The 24,100-nt window shown below is 42.9% G+C and overlaps 2 protein-coding genes across 3 annotated transcripts in view; one reads left to right on the forward strand and one right to left on the reverse strand.

Annotated features, from left to right (window-relative positions):
* Positions 1 to 4,032: 4,032 nt before the first annotated feature.
* On the reverse strand, positions 4,033 to 9,088 carry LOC311018345 (sperm axonemal maintenance protein CFAP97D1). The gene is made up of 5 exons (XM_084017265.1): positions 8,965 to 9,088; positions 7,767 to 7,847; positions 7,574 to 7,692; positions 4,524 to 4,704; positions 4,033 to 4,213 (listed from the first exon to the last, which is right to left on the reverse strand). The coding sequence occupies exons 1-5, from the start codon at positions 9,055 to 9,057 to the stop codon at positions 4,124 to 4,126; spliced, it is 564 nt and encodes a 187-aa protein (XP_083873391.1). The 5' UTR covers positions 9,058 to 9,088; the 3' UTR covers positions 4,033 to 4,123.
* Positions 9,089 to 18,044: 8,956 nt separating this feature from the next.
* Positions 18,045 to 24,100, forward strand: part of znf609a (zinc finger protein 609a) — a 78,817-nt gene continuing 72,761 nt past the window's right edge. For both annotated transcript variants that reach the window (XM_084018382.1, XM_084018381.1), the window contains exon 1: positions 18,045 to 18,414. The gene's annotated coding sequence lies outside the window, so the exon portion shown is untranslated. The remainder of the gene's footprint in view (positions 18,415 to 24,100) is intronic.

Consider the following 24,100-nt stretch of genomic DNA (forward strand, 5'->3'; position numbering starts at 1 on the left):
ACCACACTTTGAAAATAGTGCACTACAAGTAAAAGTATGCATTTAAAGCCTGGACTTCAAAGTGACTCATCCTGTGGAGACCCGGAATATTCATCCTGGGCCGATTCAGGTCCTGCAGATTCAGTATTAGGGCAGAAACCTCAGGATGGAGTGGAGCCTAAGACAGGATAGACTGCACTGAATGGACCAGGGCCTGAACCAGGATGGAGCAAGAGCCTGAACCAGGATGGACCAGAGCCTGAACCAGACGAACCAGAGCCTCAACCAGATGAACCAGAGCCTCAAGATGGAACAGAGCCTGAACCAGATGGAGCAGAGCCTGAACCAGGATGGACCAGAGCCTGAACCAGACGAACCAGAGCCTCAACCAGATGAACCAGAGCCTCAAGATGGAACAGAGCCTGAACCAGATGGAACAGAGCCTGAACCAGATGGAGCAGAGCCTGAACCAGATGGAGCAGGAGCATGATCAAAGAGACAAGGGAAGCAGAGAAAGCAGAGTTATGAAACTAAGCTGATTATTAATGATAAGCAGTTAAAAGGGCCGTGCTGGTTGGATATTACATTCCTCCAGGATACGGAGCTGTTGGCTCACTGCGGTCTGGAGGACAGAGGGCAGCTGTAAATCTGTGTCCTGGACTCGTCTCCTCCAGCAGCCGCCAGTAACAGGAAGTACGAGGAGTCTCATCCAGCCAATCTGGACTAAGGCGCTCTTCATCATCATCATCATCATCATGCAGCCTGATGTGAAACGTGGTATAGTCCCCGTAAATGGAACGAAGCCTGTGAGAGAGTTCAGGCAGGCAACTCAAGCTGCACTTTTCTACTCCAATCATCTTCTTCCATTCATATAAGCTATTTCCCATCTCCCCCGTCATTGCCTCTGCTGCTACGTCAGTACAGCTGCTGCTTGTTCCACCCCTCCACCACCTCAGCATCCACCTGCAGGGTTGAAGATATTTACTCATAACCATCCATCACCTCCATGTAATCATATATGGGGAGTGTTGATGATTATGTCCCCTGTTTGCAGTATTTGCTTTGTATTTTTTGACTTTTCTTACTTATTGAATACATATTGAACATAAATTGTATAAACCTACTTGCTCATAATAACTTATCATATTTATATGAGTTTACTGATCAGTCAATCGTTATCACTATTGATCAGGCGGCAACCTTTTGAAAAGCAGAAGTGCCTTAAACTTGCATTCTCTCTGCTGACCATCAGGGGGCGACTCCTCTCTGATTGTATAGAAGTCTATGAGAAAATGGTCTATTTCTCTCTTGATGTATTATCTCAGTAAACATCATAAACATGAGTTTATGGTCTCAATCTCGAGTTTCAAGTCTTCTTCAATCCAGCATGATGTTCATTTAGAACATGATGGTCCATTTAGAGTCCGACAGACCAGAAAGCAGGGGATGCTTTAGGGGGCGGGGCTACCTGCTGATTGACAGGTTGCTGCCACGACCTTGTCACCACGCTACAAATTCAATTAGATACTCTGATTATTTCAACACATGTAAAGTTGACTTTGAATTATGAAGCTAACTTTGTTAGCAGCTTCACATCAGAATCCACATGGATCTGGATCCAGTAAGGGTGTTGCTCTGTCGCTTTGTGTTCATCAGATCTACCTGTGGCTCCTCCGCAGTCCAAATATGGTCTGGTTGCAAAAATGTCAATGCTGATAATGCTGAACTCAAAAGCTTCAAATGATCTCAGTACAATGTTATTATAATAACATTGAATAAGCGAATGCAGCTGACTTATAATGTATAATCTTTCAGTCCGTCTCCTTTGTGTGGAATAAAGCTCCTTGTTGTTGTACGTCGGTCCGCTGTGTTGGCACTAATGAAGCAGCTCTGTGTGCTGCTGCCTCTGATCTTAATCAAGTGAAACATTGTAAAACAGGAAGCGCTCCTGTAAACCAACAACACTGTTTCTGTGTGTTTGTGAGGAAACTCTTTAATATCCATCTTTGAAGAGAAGAGGAGGAGAATAACTGTTGTTATTAAAGTATCTGGCTCGGCCCCGCTGGGGGGACGGGGGCTGGTGTGGTTTACGGTTACAGATGCTGGTTTAACTGGTCCCAGATGGACCGGTGTCCTGGCCTCGGGAGACTTCCAGGGGAGAGCTTCATCAGGACAGGCCGTTAAAGGGCTTTTCCACTCCACGTACTGGTCTCAGAGCAGCTCTGACTAGATTCTTGTTTATTACTGGCTGCAGGTTTTATTTACTTCTACTGGTACATCTTGTAGTAACTAAATATTTCACCAGCTTCAATGATGCTTCAAGGAAAATCAGCATTCATTCAACACAGATTAGTGATTAAATAACGATTTATTATAAAATATTAAAGTATTATATATATAAAATAAATCAGTGGTGGTCTATTCAGATCTTCAATAAAAGTACTACTACAACAGCGTAGAAGTACTCTGATAGAAATCACGTTAATGTTGCTGCCACCCTAACAACTTTTAGGTACCTTCATAACTTTTACTGAGCTTTTCGTTTCTTTACACATTCAGATTAAAATAATAATAATAACAATAATTATTCAATAAAATATAATCAACATCATATTCAGAAGAAAAACAATAGCAAAAAAGAAAGAGAAACAAAAAAGAACTATTCTAACATAAAAAAAATGAAGACAAAAACTGGGAAAGAAATCATCAGGAAAACTAACTAATCAGGAGACATCAATCCAATATAAACAAAGAAACACATGAACAAAACCTTAATAGTCTAATATTTAATAAGACATCATTAAACATTATTAATCCCTTAGTGAAATTCCCTATCTACTCAGCAGTATATACAGTAAAGTTATATTAGCAGCAGCAACATTAAAATGATGCACACATTCATTTTATAATCAGTAACTATAACACAATGAAAGAATGTTTTGAGTACTTTTAGTTTTGGTACTTTAAGTATATTATGATAAAACCGAACAGGACTTTTACTTGTCACATACTCTGCAGTAACAGAGGGGAGTACTGCTGATAACTGTTCTCTTCGTCTTTGTTGAAAGAGATTCTGATCGTAGAAACCAAGAAGAAGCTCATTTCTAAGCAAACAGAGCCACTAAAATACGTTCTGCCCCGTCATTAATCATCTGTCTCTAACCTCTACCGTTTTTAATGTCTCATTACTTTGCTCTTTCGTGCTCTTCCTCTATATTTACATTTTTTACTTTTAATAGTTTTTTCTCTCCTATTTTTCATGTTCTCCCTTATGATTTATCATAATATGTACCGGTATGAATGTTTTCAAGCTTCATCTCCACTTTTGCTGTTTGTATCGATTTTTGTTCCATTTACTCCCTGTCTTGTAATGTACATTCTATTAAATAAATAGAAAAATAATACAAACACTTCAGAGTTGGATAAACTTCAATAAACAGTGAGTCAAACCTACCCCTTTAAAAAAAACACGCACATGTAGTTACTGCCACCTGGTGGACAAATCAGCAGAGGATATGAGGGGGGGTGTCTGAAACTTATTTTAATGCAAAAACGATCAATTTAAAGTTTGACATTTCTCATCATTTCACTTAAAGGTCATATGAGATATGAGATATGCTGGGGAAGAAAGAACTTCATTTTAAAAAAAAGGGCCAGAAAAGTTAGGAGTAACTGTGAAACTTTCCCAATGCTGTCAAACACCATCAGATTCAACTGTAACTTTCTTGTCCCTGCAAGAGTGGAGAGGACACACAGACTGGGGGGGGGGGGGGCACCTTGCATGGCAGCCTCTGACATGAGTGTGTGAATGTGTGTGAATGTGTGTGAATGTGTGTGAATGTGTGTGAATGGGTGAATGTTGACATGTGCTGTAAACACTGACTTTTTCGAAAAGACTAGAAAAGTGCTGTATAAACCCTCGACATCATCGTTGACACAAAGAGGAAGTGGCGTGTTTGGTCATCATGTATTGGACATATTCAAATGATGACCTGATGATGGCGCTACGTGAAAAGTCAGAAGTTCGCCAACGTTATTGATCCTGCTGAGGGGAACGTGAATGATGGAATCATATGGTTTTGAGTCAAATTGTGTTTTTATTGAAGTAGTTAGCTGAGGACAGTTTGTCTAAACGGGGAGGCGTTCAGGTTCCTCTGTGTGCGTTGGTGTTGCTGCAGCTCGTTGAGCCCTCGCTGCCCTCCGCGGCGGCGAACTTCACCTTCCTGCGTGACCTCTGCAGACACAAACGTGCAGCACAGAATACATGATGCATTATTATCGCTGATGCATAACAATCAGGCTGCAGGAGGAGGAGCAGCGCTGTGGTTGGACATTCATTCTCTGTTTATGAATCTGTGGAAGCCTTTTCAGAATCCATTCAATGCACTCTTATCTCAGCTGTGAAGAAAACTGAGCAGGAGGAGAATCAGTTCTCAAATGTGTTGTTTGGTGGATTACATCTGCTGGGTTTTTACTGGAGGTTCACAACTCCTTTTATCCATCATGCATCTCAAATGTCTTTTTGTGCAGTTTGTTCTGCTCACTTTCTCTCCAAGCATTCCAGGGTATCGGGAAATGTCGTCATGCCAACGCCTTGCCCTCTCCCAGTCATCCAACCACAGCTGGCGGCGGTATTCCGACTGGCGAGCCGTGATTCGCTGGTAGATGGCCTGGTTCTGAAGACTGACCTGTAGAAGCTCCTCCCTCCTCTTGTCAGCATTCAGGCTGAGGAAGGAACACCAGATGCAGAAATGCAAACATTTATGGAAAAAACACTTTCATAGAAAACCATATAGTTTAAAGGGCTATTAATTATTCAAACTCACATAAACGCTTACCTAGCATATACATACATTTAAAAACATTAAATTATCTTTTTCTGGTGAACATAGTGGAGCATTAAGCAGATAAACAGACAGATATTTACTGTATATTTAGTGGGGAAGACCAAAAGCGGAGCTAAAAAAAGAGTGAATATTTTGGGTGCCACATGTTCAAGGTTCAAGTCTATTTGTCATTCCATATCTGTAAAAACATACAGTTGGACCCATGTGCACAAGAAGAAACACGTATCTGTCAACATTTTAACAGAGTAGATGACGTCATTTCCTGTAATCTGATACATTTCAACTTTGTTTTGATACTTTTATCTGGCTACAGCAGACAAAGAAATGTGGATGCATTTTGTTATTCTATCCAGAACAAGTGGTCCGCCCCTGTCAGATCACATATTCTCACACATAACAGGCCCGTAGTTTTTTGTTGAAAAATGTGTACCCATCACTCAATTTGTGCAAATTAACTGTTTTTGCCTAATATATAAAAACAGTCCCCCCCCCCCCCCCCCCCCCCCCCCTGCTTCCCTGAAATGGTATAGCCCAGTTTGGCCCTCGCACGCCGCTCAGACCAGCTGCAGCCCCGACTTCGGCTCCAGCTCGCAGGTAAATTATTTTGAAATTGAGAGTTTTTTAAAGAATTAAAGGACATTGATCTGCCCCTGAAATGTTCCATATTATTTATAGGAAATATTGATTTTTAAGGAAGGCATCCTGATACATATGTCTAGCATGTTAATGGCATTAAGCTTGTAAGAAAGCACTCACAAGGCGCTGGTTACTTCCTGAACCCTGTGAAACTGAAAGATTGAAAGGATGACTTTTTTTCTTTATCTTCAAAAAATGTGCTCATTCTGAACCTATGGGTCAAATATGTAAGGCCTGATTCTGTGGCGTGTCGTCAAATGAATGACTCTGTAGTGTTGTTTCTGTTTAGAAAATGTTCTTTCAAAACTCTGACATATCTTCCACTGCTATTGTGTACATTATTTATTCCCCCCCAGCAGAGGAAATAAAATTTGACCTGTGCTGATGTATCTTATGTAATTGAAATATTCTCTCACAAAAGTAATATTCACTTACATGAATCACAAAGACAAGAAAAATAGCAGTTTGCTGACAATTTCAACACATCAACTTTGAGGTCACTAAATTACCTGTCTCTCTCAGTCCCAGAATAAAATGTTTCAGAGAAGCTTTATAGCTCCTGTCAGCATTAAAGATTTTTCAGCTCAGTGTGAGCGCAGATAAATACCAGAGCCTGTCACCACCATCACACATCCACATCCAGATCAATAATTCAACAGCGTAAGAGAGCAGGACTGGTCACATCAATTATTAAAGGCCCAACCAGGAGGACTGCATCGTCGTAGCAACGTTAAAGACCTCAGTGGGAAAAGGGAAACTCTGTGAAGGTCCCCGGAGAGCACACAAAGAGTTTGAATGAACTTCAGCCCTGTGGAATATACTGCTAAGTATATGCTTAGTGTGTTAGTGTTGTTTTATTCTGGCGGCCAGGGCTGCAGTTGGAGATCATCATCATGACATTGATATGACATAATATTTCATGTCATAACATATACATGACGTGACGTGACCAAACAAGATAGTGACACAGCAGGTCATGATGTTACATAACAAGACATGATATAACAGGATGTGACAGAAGTGATGACTCATCAGGACATAACGAGGTGATGAGAGGACAGGGCATGACATAATGGGCCCTGGTTTTGAACACCAGGCGTAGTCGGGGCGCAGCGCACCTGCGCCGTGGCGACAGGGTGTGTCTGCCTGGACTTCACAAGGGGTCGGCGGCGTATGCGTACGTGTAACATACATGCCATGAGCTCTAACCACTCCACCACCTGCGCGCACCTAAATCACTGTTTTTCAGGTAGCGGGGGGGCATCATAAAGGAATTCTGCTTAGGGCACCAAAATGGCTAGCGGGGGCGCTAGACAGAAGACAGCAGCAGCAGCGCCAGACGGCCAAACTTTTCCCAGGATGAAACTGATGTTTTAGTGCCAGAGGAAGTTTCAGCTGTGTTAATTCAGTCAGGCTGAGTTTCCGTTACGCGTGCCATCCGCCTTTGATCTGACGTCAGATGTGACGGGACAATCTATATAGATATAAATTCACGTGTTGATTCAATTAGTTGCATTAACTAGTGTTTGTTGTGATTGTTTATTGCATTTAAATGTGCCTGGAACTGTGGAAACCTGCCTGTGAGGTCTTGGTGATGTGTGCGTACTGCGCGCCGGTGAGCCAAACTGCCACTCTGCCAGCTGTGATTTGCCTTGGTGCAGTCTCGGCGAGGCTTTTTGCCACGAAACTTCCGCTGCGCCAAGCTGAATCTGTGACGCCTCCCCCTGCTGCGCCGCCACACCCATCTTGGCGCAGGCGATCCACCAAACTGCCAAACTGACCGTGCGCAAGGCTGCGCGGGTCGAAACTTTCATTGCGCCGGCTCCGCCACCCTGCGCCGCTGCACCACGAAACTAGGGCCCAATATGTCATAACAGGTTATAGCAGGACATTACATAACAGGAAATGACAGGTCCTGTCATCACATGACATGACATAAGAAGACATGACATATGACATAACATGACAGGGCAGCAGATGACATGGGAGGAAAAAACATAACATGTCATCGAAGGAGATGAGACATGACATAATAGGACATAGCATGATGTCACAGGGCACAACACAGTGTAGACAAGGACGTAACATGTCATGGCTATTTAGGTTCTCACCTCCTCAGGTGGTACTGGTTCCGGTGGTCCACTAGACCTTTAGAGCAAACAATGTCAGCCAGTTTGGATGCCAGGAGACGGTTGTCTCTGTCGATGATGGACAGACGCTCTTCCTGCAGCTGAATCACAGAGACTAGAAATGAAAACTGAGACCAGGGACGTTTCAGGCTGCTGCGTGTGCGTGTCCACTGACCTGTATTTTTTTTAGTTTGAGCTGGACGTGAGGTGCAGTCCTCACACCCTTGTTGTCCACTACTGGCAAGGCAGAGCTCACCTGGACAGGTAAAAACAGGCGCGATGAGGACATGGTCGAACTAGCCAAACTACCATACCTTCCTGTCCCCTCGACCATACCTTCCTGTCCTCTCGACGACCGTCATGTCCCCTCGACCAAACCTTCCTGTCCCTCGATCATACTTTCGTGTCCCCACGACCAAACCTTCATGTCCCCTTGACCAAACCTTCATGTCCCCTTGACCAAACCTTCCTGTCCCTCGACCATACCTTCCTGTCCCCACGACCAAACCTTCACGTCCCCTTGACCAAACCTTCCTGTCCCTCGACCATACCTTCCTGTCCCCGCGACCTAACCTTCATGTCCCCTTGACCATACCTTCCTGTCCCTCGACCATACCTTCCTGTCCTCTCGACCATACCTTCCTGTCCTCTCGACCATACCTTCCTATCCTCTCAACGACCTTTATGTCCCCTCGACCATACCTTCCTGTCCCCGCGAACATACCTTACTGTCCCCTCGACCATACCTTCCTGTCCTCTCGACCATACCTTCCTGTCCTCTCGACCATACCTTCCTGTCCTCTCGACCATACCTTCCTGTCCTCTTGACCATACCTTCCTGTCCCTCGACCATACCTTCCTGTCCTCTCGACCATACCTTCCTGTCCTCTCAACGACCTTTATGTCCCCTCGACCATACCTTACTGTCCCCTCGACCATACCTTACTGTCCCCTCGACCATAACTTCCTGTCCTCTCGACCATACCTTCCTGTCCTCTCAACGACCTTTATGTCCCCTCGACCATACCTTTCTGTCCCCGCGAACATACCTTACTGTCCCCTCGACCATACCTTCCTGTCCTCTCGACCATACCTTCCTGTCCTCTCGACCATACCTTCCTGTCCTCTTGACCATACCTTCCTGTCCCTCGACCATACCTTCCTGTCCTCTCGACCATACCTTCGTGTCCTCTCAACAACCTTTATGTCCCCTCGACCATACCTTCCTGTCCTCTTGACCATACCTTCCTGTCCCTCGACCATACCTTCCTGTCCTCTCGACCATACCTTCGTGTCCTCTCAACGACCTTTATGTCCCCTCGACCATACCTTACTGTCCCCTCGACCATACCTTCCTGTCCCCTCGACCATACCTTCCTGCGATGATTGTCGTAGTCCTGGTGGTCCCATCGTTGCTGCAGGAAGCGGTTGGTGACTGGCTTTAGCGGCTGATAGGACCGGTGCATGCTGCTGCTCTGATGGTCACCTCACACTTATTCATTCATCAGTCTAACATGGCAGGAGGTGTGTGTGTGTGTGTGTGTGTGTGTGTGCCTCCTCTGCTCAGTAATAATTAATAGGAACCTAAGCTGGCTGAGATAAAGAGATGTTCATCTCCATGACGATAACCCCCCAGGCCTGTAAACACACACACATCAATCTACTTACAATATGTAGATTATGCAAAAACATCACATGCAATGTTCATGTTTTGCATCATTTGATTTTCTGAATATTGATATAAGAATAGGGCTGCATGGTGGTGTAGTGGGTAGCACTCTCGCCTCACAGCAAGAGGGTACGGGGTTCGATCCCCGGGTCGGCCCGGGTTCCTTCTGTGTGGAGTTTGCATGTTCTCCCTGTGTAAGCGTGGGTTCTCTCCGGGTTCTCCGGCTTCCTCCCACAGTCCAAAGACATGCAGGATGGGGATAGGTTCATTGGTGACTCTAAATTGCCCGTAGGTGTGAATGTGACTGTGAATGGTTGTTTGTCTCTACATGTTGGCCCTGTGATAGACTGGCGTCCTGTCCAGGGTGAACCCCGCCTTCGCCCAATGACAGCTGGGATCGGCTCCAGCCCCCCCGCGACCCTGAATACAGGATAAGCGGTAGACAATGGATGGATGGATGGAGATAAGAATAATTTCGCTCTCCCAACAACACAGGAGTTTCAACCAAAAGGTCGGTGTCCCAAAGTGAAGTGACATGTTTCTTTTCTAAGAGGTTTTGTTGTCTTAAGCTAACTTTTGTTTAGTAGAATAATGTCATATCAATTGAGGCTTCATGCTTCACGAAAAAAATAAAAAATTGGTGTTGATGTACACAAATCAGTATTTTAATTTCACAACTATTTCACAAACTGCTGTGAGACTGTTCTAAGTACAGTAGAGTAAATGTACCATTTAGATTCTTCATACGTTTGGCGTCTGTGTACAGTTACTTTGGTTAAATATTTACATTTACATTTAGGGCATTTAGCAGATGCATTTGTCCAAATCGATCACCAGCCACACAACTCTCTCCTCCATGTCTTTATGGACCTTGCTTTGTGCTCTGGTGCACAGTCATGTTGGAACAGGAAGGGGCCGTCCCCAAACTGTTCCACAAAGTTGGGAGCATGGAATTGTCCAACATTTCTTGGTATGCTGAAGCATTCAGAGTTCCTTTCACTGGAACTAAGGGGCCCAGCTCCTGAAAAACACCCCCACACCAAAGTTGTTGACCTCTGTGCAGTATGTTCCTCAGCATGCGCTGACCCCGCTCCATCATTTTACGTGGTCTACCACTTCTTGGCTGAGTTGCTGTCGTTCCCAATCGCTTCCACTTTGTTATAATCCCACTGACAGTTGACTGGAATATTTAGGAGTGAGGACATTTCATGACTGGACTTGTTGCACAGGTGGCATCCTATCACAGGACCACGCTGGAATTCACTGAGCTCCTGAGAGCGACCCATTCTTTCACATGTTTGTAGAAACAGTCTGCATGCCTAAGTGCTGCTTTTATACACCTGTGGCCATGGAAGTGATTGGAGCACCTGATTTATATTATTTGGATGGGTGGTATGTTGTGAATTCAAACTGGCTGCAGTTTCTCCTCTGAAAGTCTTGTGTTTACATGGCAGCAGGTCTCCTGCAGAGTAAATGAGCTGTACACACAACAGGACCTGGACTTGTTGACAGAAGTGACTCGTCGTCCACACCGTCTCCCCACGGAGGCTGCGGCCCAGAAATGGAAATAATGACGAGGAACGAGCAACTGAAGCCGTCGGCTCCAGTTGAACTGAAGGAGTGAAGCGTCTCGCTCTGGAGACGTGTTTCTTGGCAGGTGTTGCTGCTGTGAAACCAAAACCTCAGTCATCTATTTCACAGTGACTTCAGTCTCACATCCAAGACGACACCATTATTCAGGTGGGACGGGCCGGTTCACAGGGAAATATGTGTAACAAGTGGCTGTTTTTACAGGAAGAACGCTGGTGCTTGAGACAGAGTGGGCTGCTTAACAAGAGAGAGTGCCTCCATATCAGCAGGTGCTGATGTTTTTCTGTAAAGGCGAGACATTCCAAGCAACAACATGTTTGATGTTTTGATTGTCAGCTTGAAAATAAACACATTTGTGGCAGAGATTTAAATAATTGAATGGGAAGGTTGAGGAAGAAGCTGTTGATAAAAGATGTTGCTTCAAAAAATGTTGTTTCATTATAAAATCATTAATCAATTGTTAACATTAGTCTGCAATGTCTGCATTGTCACCGCTACTTTAGTTTTTAGTATTTCATTTGCTGTTGTTGATCAGTGAGAGACAGTTTTAACCAGGGGCCCGAAACTACAAAGAAATTGTCGAAAACTAAACTATAACTAAAAATAATTTCTCAACATGACTAAATGGCCTCAATTATATAGTGCTTTTATCCAAAGCACTTTACAGTAATGACAGACATTCACCCATTCACTCACACATTCACACACTGACGGCGGAGTCAACCACGCAGGGCGACAGCCAGCTTGTCAGGAGCAATTAGGGTGAGGTGCCTTGCTCAGGGACACAGGCACTCAGCTAGGAGGAGCCGGGGATCGAACCGGTAATCTTGCAGCTGCCAGCCAACCCGCTCTACCTCCTGAGCTAAACCCCCCGACTAGAAAGAGATGGAATGAAGTATTTTGTCATTTCATTTGGAGGACGTGTGTGTCAATGTTGTGTTTACAGTGTGCCGTGCTGCCCCCTGGTGGTCAATAAAACCGGTGCAGGTTTCCAAGTGAAACTCGTATTAGTTGGAACATTGTGTGTAGCTTTGACTGCCATCAGTGTGTTGACACACATCAGTTTGTGTCAGATGTTCAATGATGGTCTGTATAATGTGTCATGAACCAGCATTAAGCTCTGATCATCAAAACTCATCATGATGCTCATCTAATAACAGAGCTGAAGTGCTGTGTCTCATGTCAACCTGGTTGTCTGAGTGTTGGCTTCTGTTCCACTTGTCTAAATGTAATTGGAGCTAAATTATCAAGCTGTTGGAAATGAGTAGAATATTAAACCCACAATAATTCTCCTTTGAATACAGAAGGAACTGGACTCCAGAGGCAGATTTCAAAGAACAGTTCAATATGCAGTTCAACACTGCACCGAGGACACCATGTCCTTTGATTTCAGCTGTGTGTGTGTGTGTGTGTGTGTGTGTGCGCGTGTGTTTGTTTGTGTGTGTGTGTGTCTTTGTGTGTGTGTGTGTGTGTGTTTGTGTGTGTGTTTGTGTGTGTGTGTCTTTGTGTGTGTGTGTGTGTGTGTGTGTGTGTTTGTGTGTGTGTGTGTGTGTTTGTGTGTGTGTGTGTGTGTTTGTGTGTGTGTGTGTGTGTGTGTGTGTGTGTGTGTGTTTGTGTGTGTGTGTGTGTGTTTGTTTGTGTGTGTGTGTGTGTGTGTGTGTGTGTGTTTGTGTGTGTGTGTGTGTGTGTGTGTGTGTGTGTGTGTGCGCGCGCGCAGGATTAATTAAGCATGTTTTGGGTGTGTTTTCTCTTCTCTTGTTGTGATGCAATGCCGTGGGGAATACATTTATTTTAAAGTCTGCTTATTTTCCTCAACAGACGGAGACAGAGAACAACAGAGACCAAGACCGAGACCAAGACCAAGACCAACACCAAGACTGAGACGGAGACGTTACTTCAATGAAATGAAGAGAGTTTGTTGAATCGATAGGGGATCAATCACATCAGTTCACGAGGACTGGTGGGAAAACCCACATTTGGTGAAAGCAGACACTCGCTCAAAGATGTCGTAGTGTAAAATTAATATTTGTGGGACAGAATGTGTTAAATATGGCGGGAGAGCCGTGGAGTGTCGTCATAGGAAGTGTGGCGGTCGGAAAGTTGTGCTGTTTTGGTTTGAAGGCGTCAAATCTTTCATATCTTGATCCTTCATATGGTATTCGGTTCAATTTGACCCAAATACACAGAGACACACAGAAACATGCCCACACACTCAGACATGCACACACACAGACGCACACACACACACACACACACACACACACACACAGACTGTTTGCTCTCACTTCCCTGCACTCTTTACCCTGTCATGTCCGCGTGCAAACCCCTTGTTTAGCATGTTATTCCATAATGTAACTCCATAACGTGCTACACATCTTTGTCCCACTATATGCCTCACACCTGCACATCAAGGTGGTGGGACAAAGGAGATAACTACCTCTACATCACAGTTTGACCCACTGATTTAGTTCTCGGAGGGCATTAGAGCTTTAGAGTCAGGCACACAGTGATGCGGAAGTGGAAGATGTCTCCCAATGTGAAGATAATTTAGATATCAATCCAGAGTATTCTGAATGTGAATTTGAAGGTGGCTTTCCGTCGGAATATGCACCACGAGGAACACCACAAGCAGCCGCTGGAGCAGCCCGAGAGCCTCTGGAAGAGCCCCGCAGACATATGAATGCAATTCATGACAAACAATGACATGAGACAATGAAAACATTGTCTCATTTTTTTTTCAAGACAAGCATGATTTATGACACCCAAGTTTTGAGTATTATGGATTTTTAACATCAATTCTGACTTATATCCAAAAAACGAATCACACTTCCATTGTTAATTGTGTTCTAGAGACTGATTGTAATTATCAAATATATATGTTATCTCTACAATATGGTTTTTGTATCAGAATTGTTTTTAATACCCCAAATATGTCACGGGTCAATTTCACCCGAGGGATACCAGAGGCTCCCAAAAGTGAAGACCATACAAGGGTTAATGGGGCGACGGCGTGAAGCTTGATTGGTTGACCTGCAGCGTTGAATTGTCCAAACAGACAACGAGACACTGTTTTCATCAGAGAAGAGAGGACAAACACAAAAGACAGGCACATACAGAGGTGGACGAAGAAGTCAGACCCGATACTGTCCTTACAGTAGTAATATCACATAGTAAAAATACTCTGTTACCGTAATAATGACTTATACTACATACTTATAAATCTCTGTTATAGTAAAAGTATTTATATCACACTCAGAACTCTTCAGGGCCTGTAAACCTCCAGGACCCTGAGATCTGGACACGCATGCCACTAGGACCCTTAGGACCCTCCAGTACCTGCTCAACTGGGGACTCTCTATTACCTGTAAGCTACTAGGACCCTTAGGACCCTCCAGTATCTCATCTGGGGACCCTATATTACCTGTAAGCCACTAGGACTCTGAGGATTCTCCAGTACTCACCTAGGACTACGGGGACCATGCTTATGAGTCTTAGTGCATGATGAACACAATCCATCCAATTATCGTTGGCAAAAACATCTCAGTGTCACAACGACAAGACGATGTGAATACAGCCTTACTGCCCCTTTATGACTATGTATTACTACTGTTATTACACCTTTATTAGCTCTCCATCACTTCAACATGTAGGTTTGGGATTGAAGGGGGTAAGAAGGACGGAGAGGGAGATAACAATGTCAAATGTAACATGTTGTTGCCGGGGTAACCATTCTGGAATCCCTACATTAACAGTGTGTGTGTGTGTGTGTGTGTGTGTGTGTGTGTGTGTGTGTGTGTGTGTGTTGGAGTCGGAAAGAATAAACAGCATTAGGACTTGATGTTCCTTCCATCTTCAGCTGAGAAAAAAATACCATTCAAATCTCAGACCAGTACCTTTCAGAGAAACCAGTTGTCCAGTCCAGCAAGTCCAGTCAAGTCAGGACAACCAGTTACAAACACAATCCCACCCATCTATCAAAACGCCGTCACCCTGCCTGCATGAAATCCTGCCTCCTCAGAAACTCGTTTGTCTGAACGAGGTGGAGAAGTGACTTCAGGACGGCGTGAAACAGGCTGCATCATATCCTTTTATAATAACAATCATAGTAATTACAACAATAATAATAATAAGTATTGCAGTATTAGCACTGAGCATAATCATAATGATAACAGTAAATATAGTATTCATAATGATGATGATGACAATAGTAATAACAACTTAAATAATATTAAGAATAATAAAGTCTATTCATAGCACAGTTGCAAAGCGTAGCGGACACATTTAAAACAGGAAAGTGGGCCCTGACTGCAGAGCCTCATCTTCGTGTAGGAATCTGGACCTTGAACAACCGGGAACGATGCATTAAGTGAAGGACAATAAGAGATCTGATAAAACTGGGGCGAGGCCTCTCAGTGCTTTTGTAAGGAATCTGTAATATCTATAAATCCCTTTGAAACGCTGCAGGTAGGCAGGGGAAGGAAGCCAGGCTCGGTGAAATATGGCCATGTTTCTTCGTCTGAGTCAAACTCCCAGCAGCTGAGTTGTGGATGGGCTGGAGGCTGGAGAGGAGCCCATCGATGACTCACGGCGAGGATAATGACTGCAGGTCGCTGGCAGAAAGACTGATACTTGAAATGTTTCTGAGGTAATGAAAGCAGGATTGGACCATTGTTTTATGTTCCGTATTTATTGATGTTTGTCTGAGCTGAGGTTTCCCTGGTGCAAAATAATATACTAATACATATTTAAGTGTACTTGAGAGTACTTGCAGACACACTAATCATCAGGATACTGTATGTGTGTTTTAATGATTAGTTAACTTTGCAATTTGGAACAACTTACATTTTAAAGTGTATATTATACTACTTCAAATACACATTAGTACATGGCAGTGTGTGTACTAATATACATGCTTGACTAATGAAATCAAAGGTTGCTTTGTTTGTGTTATGAGGAGTGGCTGCTGGTGAGATTCCTTTCAGGGGCCCAGAACAATTGTTCTAGAACAATTCATACCCTGATCTGATTAATACAACATTTTCAAAGATGAATGATTTTAATAATTAATAATAATACTTGCTCTTCATGTTAGAGAAATAGTGGACTGACTGGATTAAATGATGTTGCTTATGTAGGAATCAATGTTACCAGAGCTTCTTCCAATTCTAGATTTCAGTCATGATTCAGTGGACGCACTGTAGTAAGTTATCATGAATTAAAGCAATAGTTAGAGATCACAGGTCAGCTATGAGGGTTAAAGTAATGGGATAATATCGTCAAGTCTTTTGCAAGAAATAGTACACACAACCACACAATTTCATATGATATTATCTTTCTTAGCTGTAACTTCTCAGTCAACTCCATCCCCAATCCAATAATTTCCTGGAAAATCCCCAAACTCATAATTTCCCAGGTTGACAAAAAGCCAATCTCCTATTATATGCCTACTGAGTTGAGTTTACATTTCAATCATTGTACTAAATGTAATTTCTAAAGTCACAGCTCCCGGCAGATGTTGTAATGTGATCTCTAGATGAGTTACACGCTACTAATCCCCTTTTGTTGTCAGACTAAACTGTCAGCAACTGTCGTTTATGAAATCTCACTTTTGGTGAGATTTGGGACGTTTGGCGCCGCCGCCCGAAATCTCATCTGACCCTTAATTCATGAGGCTGGAAGCCTCCAGGCTCTGCACTTCTTCCACAGACCAAAATATCTAATTACATTGCAAGATGCTTCTTAAAGCATTGCAAGCTATGTTTTGACCACACATGTTTAATAATGCAATGAAGGTAATTAATAAATACAAATAAATTAATTAAATGAATGAATGATGCCAGGCCGCCGCTGGATACCAGTGTGTGTGACATTTAATAAGCATTGATGATTGTCTGGATAATAATGTGAATTGCAATTATTATAGCTGAGATAATTGTGACGTGAAATGTTCATATCATCCCAGTCACGTGTCCAGAGCATGCCATCTTTGTGTTGACACTAACCGGGGCGTATACGTGACTGAGAAGCTGTCGGGCAGCTCGACTTTTAGGTCCTCTTATGCTGGACTGAGGACAGACTGAAGCCCCAGTGACTCACTGTCGCCCCTCCTGGTACAAGTGGCATTACCATGGAGGGGCCAGCTGGTTAGCATGCTCCTGTCAGTAGATATCTCTGCAACACAATTTGTAGATTTCTTTCACATGAGGTCAACACTGGAACCCCTTCACATTGTCATGTTTTAAACTAAACTTCTGGCCAGATCTTAAACCTTTAACAACCTAAACCATTGCAGTTCAGTTAGAGACCCTTTCCCTGTACGAGGACTGTTTTTTGTCAATAAATAACGTTATATTTGTGACTCATTTAAATACTATGGAGGCCGACGACTGTAGAGAGGATAAGTCAGCTCCTTTCTGGTGGACCACATGGGACCTTCATTTGGAGGAAATATAGTCGATGGAAGGAAACACATACTTTTATGATGTCAATTTAAAAGATAATGGAACACATCAAGAAAGTCACATTTTCTATGATTGTTAAAGTATAAGACTGTGAAAATGCGTAATTCTAAAGACTTTCCACCCAAAAATATTAAAACATGCAGACATGTACTCAACATTCAACAACAAAAATATGAATTTAAATAAAGATTAAATTGACTTCAACAATACAAAATACTATTGTTGCGGTCACTGTACACTTTGACAGTTTTATTACTTTTTTTGTATTTTAGTGTTTATTTAAGCCTGAGATTCATATTACAGTATCTTTTTTGAATTTATGTAATAATCCAGTGAAATTGAGGGTATCTTTTGTTATTTTTTTTTGTCATATGTACCACATGTAACCTATATATATATATATATGTACTTATTTGAGATACAATTTGAGATACAATGTGAAAATAAATATGGTAAAGAGTCATTGTTTTGTGAAAATGATATCTGTTTTCAATATCTAAGAATTTGGCGTTGACTTCTTTAATTGTATTGATAATATACAGTAGGTTTTATTTAGGATGTATATGGTAATAGATGCCCTCTGCCAATCAGTACATTTCCCTCTATGATTCCACTGCGGTGGTATGAATCTAGTCCAATAATCCATTGAATCCAGGTCCATTGAGTGCGTGTAATCCAGCGAGCCCAGGTCCAGTGACTCCAAGGATCCAGTTTTCCGGGGTTTTGCTTGCATTGTATCTAACAGCCATTTAGCCCCACAGTGCTGTTTGTCTGTCTGTTGCTGTCTGAGTGTCCGTTGACGGGGATAACGTTGACCTGGGAACTCTGGGAATATCACATCCAGTCATGGAATACCCGGGATTAGGTTTATCTTCATCCAGGCCGGAGAATTGACTCCAAAATGTCGGTGTTTCCCGCTGTTTTCCCGTTTTCTCCGGGATGTGACCGTGTGATGGCTGCGGTCCAGTGAACTGAGAGCACGTTGAGTGGTCTTTGCCTGTTCAATCCACCAGTTTGGGAGCTTGTTTTAACTGTTTTTAACTGGGATTATTGGAACCTATGGAGTGTACATGAACATTGATCGGATAGGGACTTCAAACGGGGTAAGTGGACATGTTGAAGTTGACTCTCTTGGTGGGAGTGAGATCCACTTTTTTTTTGAACGCGGGATAGCCTAATAGCTATCCCGGGGTTAGCTCAGCAGGCTAGCTGCTGTCTTTGTCTGGAGAGACCGGGGAGCTAAGGGGCATGCGTCCATCATCGGACACGTCCCCGTCTGACCCGCTTGTTTCCTTTTAACTGAACATTTTCTAACCACTACCTCCACATTAATTTTAAACATAATAGCAATTGTTTTTCAATGTTGTGTAACGGGAAGTCACACTTATGAGTAACGTTAATGTACGCTACAGTGTCCGTTTGATATCTGTTTAACCGCCCGTTTAAAGCCACACTGGCATGTTTAGCGTATTTTCAAGCTTTAGTAGCATTTTAGAAACTCTTGACAAGATTGGGCCAATCTGTCATTTCCGTTTGTTGAATGCGACTGTTGTCGTGCTGCGACAGCTTGAACGAATGGTGGGAAAAAAAGTCTTAGATGAAATTGAAACGCTTGTCCGATAATGGATCTAAGGGTTTGACAGGGAGGCTGAAAGCGCCGCATCGGTAATTGTCCTCACGACAAATGGAACGTTAGGTCAACAGTTATATAAACGATCTGCAAAATGTTATACTTTGGGTTTTGGGATCTTGCTTGTCACCATTGTGTCAGCTGCAAATGCCGGCGTGGTTCTTGTAAAATGGTTGGTTTATCGCAAAGTTAGACGGACCACACAAAATCTCCCCATCAGAGGGTAGCAGCACCGCGTCCGATAATGGATCTCGTTAGCTTCGTAGCGGGCCACGGCGGGCCTCGGGGCTAGCTGCACAGGTTGTGCCAATTTCCTTCATATTATTCGATGTTGCAATCTTACGTGAGCGATATTATGTGCGCTTGAAGCTTATAGTATTAAACCAACGCCGCTGCAAGACGTTATTAGTGTGCGTGTTAACTTTGCGCTAAAAGGGCAGTGAGCTCCAGGGCCGACGAGTCAGCCAGCGTTAGCTAGCCTTGCGATGAATACAGCTAACGGTAGCTAGGTTAGCCAGCTCCGTGGGATTGGTGTCTTTGCAATGATGTTGTGTTTCTTAACGTGTGCAATGAACCATCGTATACCCCCCACAGATTATTAGCATATTAAGCAGTTGCTTTGTTTATTGTCCCCGCGAAGTAAACAGACAACCACTGATCAGTAACGTGGCTAACGCCAATGCAGGCTAACTACATGATATACATCCCCCTGACCTGGTTACTGGGTTCAACTTTATTTGTATCTTGCAGAACAATTAATACAGAAGTTAAGGATTTGTTGTTAAATGTAAAGCATGCTACTTATTATGTGACTGTCATAGGTACAAAAATACCATTTTGGGCATGATTGCATAACTAGTGACTGCAGGTCTGTAACATGTGTTACTAGGAAGAAAAACACTTCTCTGAGTTGTAATAGTTTAGTTTAAATGCCTGAATGTTCTTCATAACGGTGTGTGATTTTCATTGAATCCTTAAGTAAGCTGCATAACATAACATGAGGGATGAACACATGGATGGGCAACATTTTCATTTTTCTAGTAAATGCTCTGACACATGGGATGTATGGGCTCATCTGTCTGTGTCTGACAGCCGAACATAATAGCCCTATTCAATTTTTTTTTTAGTTATTATTCTTTGTTGTCCTTGAATCTGATCTGGCCTTACCCTAACTCTGAGGTGTGAGGCAGTAAAGCACACTGCTATTCAGGGAAGTTTTAAAAATATCGATCTCCTGATTGAAATCACTCTTTATTTGAGTGATCTGATATTGATTCATGTCCTTTAAGATGAGCTTTTTCCCGTGGATGGGTGAAGATGAGCCACAGTTGAATCAAACAAGTCTCAAGCTGCTCCACTGAAGGCATCGCCATGCAGAGGCGCTGGGTCATTTAGTGTGTCTAGTGTGTGCGTGTTTGACACTTTTATTTAATAACAAGGGACAGCTTTAAGGTTAGTTTCTTCTCTGCTAGGACCACTAACAACATCTGATCTGCTCTGGGTTCATCGTTTTCTCTGATATACTGATATGCTACACAGACTGTCAGACAAAATGTTTCTGCTGGCAAAATATTATTTACACAATGGTAGCAAAGTATTTAAAAAAGATATAAACATAATGAAATCAATTAATAGTAGTCCCCTCTCACACTTCTACAAAAGCTTTTTATAATTACTTTTGGATTATTTTACTTCCTAATTTAAACAATTTGCTGCTATCAGTAGTATATGTGGCAGCCATGTTCTCAAATGTAGGCTATTGAAATGAACTAATATCAGGTTTTACAGATAAGTTTGAACTTAAACTTTAATAAAGTGGGTTAAAAGCTTGCTTACAATTCTTTATTTCTTTCCATTCTGGTGTTGTAGTTTAGGCTTGCATGTAGTTGTTCATAAAGTCACTTTTACAAATGCAGACTGTCGTTTGCAACAGCATTTATAAATGTCAGCAGGATTTACGAAACTATATTAAAACATTGAGCGGCCGGGAAAAGAAGTTTGGTTTGTAAATAATTTTCTTTAGATCATTTCATTTTTTTCTGTGGTCACAAGACGTCACCAGGAGCTTTGCTGCGATGCAGCTGGTCCAGCAAAAACAGACCGCTCTTTTCTTCCTCTACGGCGGTTTTAACAGCACCTTTCCTGCTGCACTGTGCTGCTTAAGATACAACCCCACCACATTGGCGTAATGCCGCTGTTGTCACAAAGGACAAAAACCCATCGAATGCAACTCTTGTCTTGACCTCGCTGCTTCCTAAGTACTCACTTAGTACTCGCACTACACCAACCGTACCACGCCCTAAAGTCCGGATTGTTTGACTAGTGTGATTTCTTAAGAACGGTCCGCTTCCTCGGCCCGGCACGATTGGAAAATGTGGATTTCAGTACGGTACGATTCATGCATGAGCACATGCACAGGTACGCAACATGGACATGACGTAGGCTTTAATCGATAGGCCGTCTCTCATTATCACACATTATTCAACTTATCATGTCACGTTGTCTGTCGTGATGACTATAAGACGGGGCTTATTGGAAACTAGGTAAAGCCGTGCATGTGTCATATTACGATGGGGTGAGTTATGTACAAGAGTCAATCGGGCCTAGGCCTGGTGCAGATCACATTGCCCTCGTGAGTGTGCCCTTAGTCCTCTCTGCCTGAGGAAGAGGAGGAGGTGGAGCCTGCGGCGATGTGGCAACCCACCAGACCCATCTTCAGACACGGAGCCCGTCCCTTTAACTATGCTTTGTGGGTGTGAGTTTTTTGCTGTCTTATCTATACAACCAGTGAGTCTGAATATTTTTTTTACTAGACCACAACATTGTTTATAGATGGACTCTGACCTTTCCTGTCAAATGTTCTTCATGTTCAGGCTGGTTCTGAGGATTTGGAGCTGATCCTAGTTAAACGTTGTAAAAGTGATCCTTGTTACCCAGAGAGGTTGGAAGGAGATGTACGTCTCAAACATGACATTTCTAAGTAAAACCAGTGAAGCTATCTTTATATCTTTTAACCTGTTTGAAATCCTGAAATGCATGTCTGCTTCTCTCTGAAATCAATGTGATCTATTTCTTCAGGGAGTGCAGTTAGTTACAGTAGGGGCTCCATCGTAGCAGCGGGCAATGGGGCTTAGCCAAGGGTCAATCGTGGTTACCAGAACTTGGAGAGTAGCAGCAACGGCGGCGGGTGTTGAAAGAAAATTGCTGGTTTGAGTATTGAAAAACTTAAACAAGAGGAGGAAGGGGTTGTTTGTGGTTTGTCATTTGACTGCTTTAAACCAATCACAGTGAAGGTTAGAGCATAAAACATTTGACTGTCAATCAGTAAATATACCTGGCAGCATAGTTGCATGTGTGTTTGTCTAAGTTATCTACAGACTGACTTTGTCAGACTTTGTCACTTGGATTTTGGACTCTATATATATCTTGAATTATGGACACTAACTTTGTTCTCCTTAGTAGTCCAAATGCGGTCACTTTGGTTCACTGGTTGCAAAACATCCTAGATACCAACGGCCAACATGCCAAAACTCAAGGCATCAAAACTGTAGTCCACAAACCAATGGGTGATGTCACCACGACTACATCCACTTCTATATACAGTCTATGCTATGAATGTTGTGTAAAGTCCTTTGAGTGGATAGAAGACTAGAAAAGCATTAATCCATTAATCATTACATACTCCCCCAGGCTCAGTAAAAACAAGGGTCTCTCTCTGCATCAAAAAAGGAGGGAAGTAAAGTGCTCTATTGATTGCGTGTGACATTAATGAGTGGCACGGAGAGGTGGAACATTTGAACTTTCATGCATGTTTAATTTGCGCTAGAAAGACGTGTAAAAAAAGTGCATGAATATCACAGAAATGAACAAGCTGTTGAGTTTAATGTCAGTGAAGTCTACATTAATAGGAGTCTCTGCAGTCCAGTGCAGACCTCTGTGGTGTTACATGGTGACTGGGTTGACAGTAGGATTGCTGAGCTGTCTGCCCTGCAGGAGGAGACCAACAGGATGATGAAATGAGCCGAGCCGGTCGGACAGGAAGAGAGCTCTGCTGAGCTGAGAGCTACGTGACCTGCCATCACCCCGACCAGCATGCACAGCGTTCTACCTCAAGCACCCCCCAGGTCCCTCGGTGATGGCTGCAGTGTTGGATGACTGAGGATTTCAGTGGAGTCACCTGAGCTGACGAACTGCTGCCAACAGAGAAGCAGAGCAGCAGGTGTTTTCAGGCATTTTGTCAGCGTCTCAGACCGTGGTTGCATATTGCGTTGCTGATTGTTTCCCCCTCCGGTGGGCGGGGTTATACAGTCGGATGTGCTTTTTAGCTGTCCAATCAAATGTGAAGGAATTGATTTAAATCAGAAGTTAAAGTAGCTTTAACTTCCGTTTTACTGTCGGCATGGGACAACAAATAATTTAATGAATTATCCCCATTATCATCAAAATCTGCTTTTTTTTAAATGGCACTTAATCATCACTTGACATTTTGTTGAGGAAATAAAATAGTTTTATTGCATCACTGATAAGCCATAATTTTTTTTGATGAACATCCTTTTTAGTGTAAAACAATCAAAGCTTAAATAAAATGATCATGATGTTTTCATGACAATATTTACAATGATTGTTTCTGATAATAGAAATTCACCACGATCGACTTATTGTGAGTGTTCTCTGATATCCCATCCCTATTTCACTGTTACTATACATATCATTCAGTCACTGCCCTGTTTTGTGAAAGACTCATTGGAAATCAGTGTAACCTGCATAATATGGCTCCACCTCCGACTACCAGTTCTTGTTCATGCACGCTGTGAATTGAACTGTTCAGGTTCATTATTTACAGAGTTGAACTGTTGAGCTTGCAGACCATTAAATTAGCAAGATGACTTGACGAAACAGCCAACAGCCAAACTGAAGGTGCTGGCCTGGCCGGTATATAGGTCCAATCATGACTCAACAATACACCACAGGAGTTCAGAATCATGCTCATTCATACCAGTCATTGTTGTATGTTAACATCATCATAACAGCAAGGCCATTTGGATATCCATATCCATAGTCTAATAACAGCCATGACAGCTTCAGTTATACTGATGAGCCACGCCTCTGTCTTTAAATAGACACCAATACTAGTATCAGAAATGCTCCTGATGCAGCCT

This window comes from Eutrigla gurnardus, assembly GCF_963514095.1.
Source record: "Eutrigla gurnardus genome assembly, chromosome: 9".
In the NCBI taxonomy this organism is placed as follows: Eukaryota; Metazoa; Chordata; class Actinopteri; order Perciformes; family Triglidae; genus Eutrigla; species Eutrigla gurnardus.

What these genes read in the sequence shown, in the direction of transcription:
- LOC311018345 (XM_084017265.1), bottom strand. Translation starts at nt 9,057, where the DNA reads ATGCACCGGTCCTATCAGCCGCTAAAGCCAGTCACCAACCGCTTCCTG. An exon ending in ACGACAATCATCGCAGGAAG is followed by an intron (nt 7,848 to 8,964) that starts GTATGGTCGAGG and finishes TTACCTGTCCAG; the next exon opens with GTGAGCTCTGCCTTGCCAGT. An exon ending in TCAAACTAAAAAAAATACAG is followed by an intron (nt 7,693 to 7,766) that starts GTCAGTGGACAC and finishes TCTGTGATTCAG; the next exon opens with CTGCAGGAAGAGCGTCTGTC.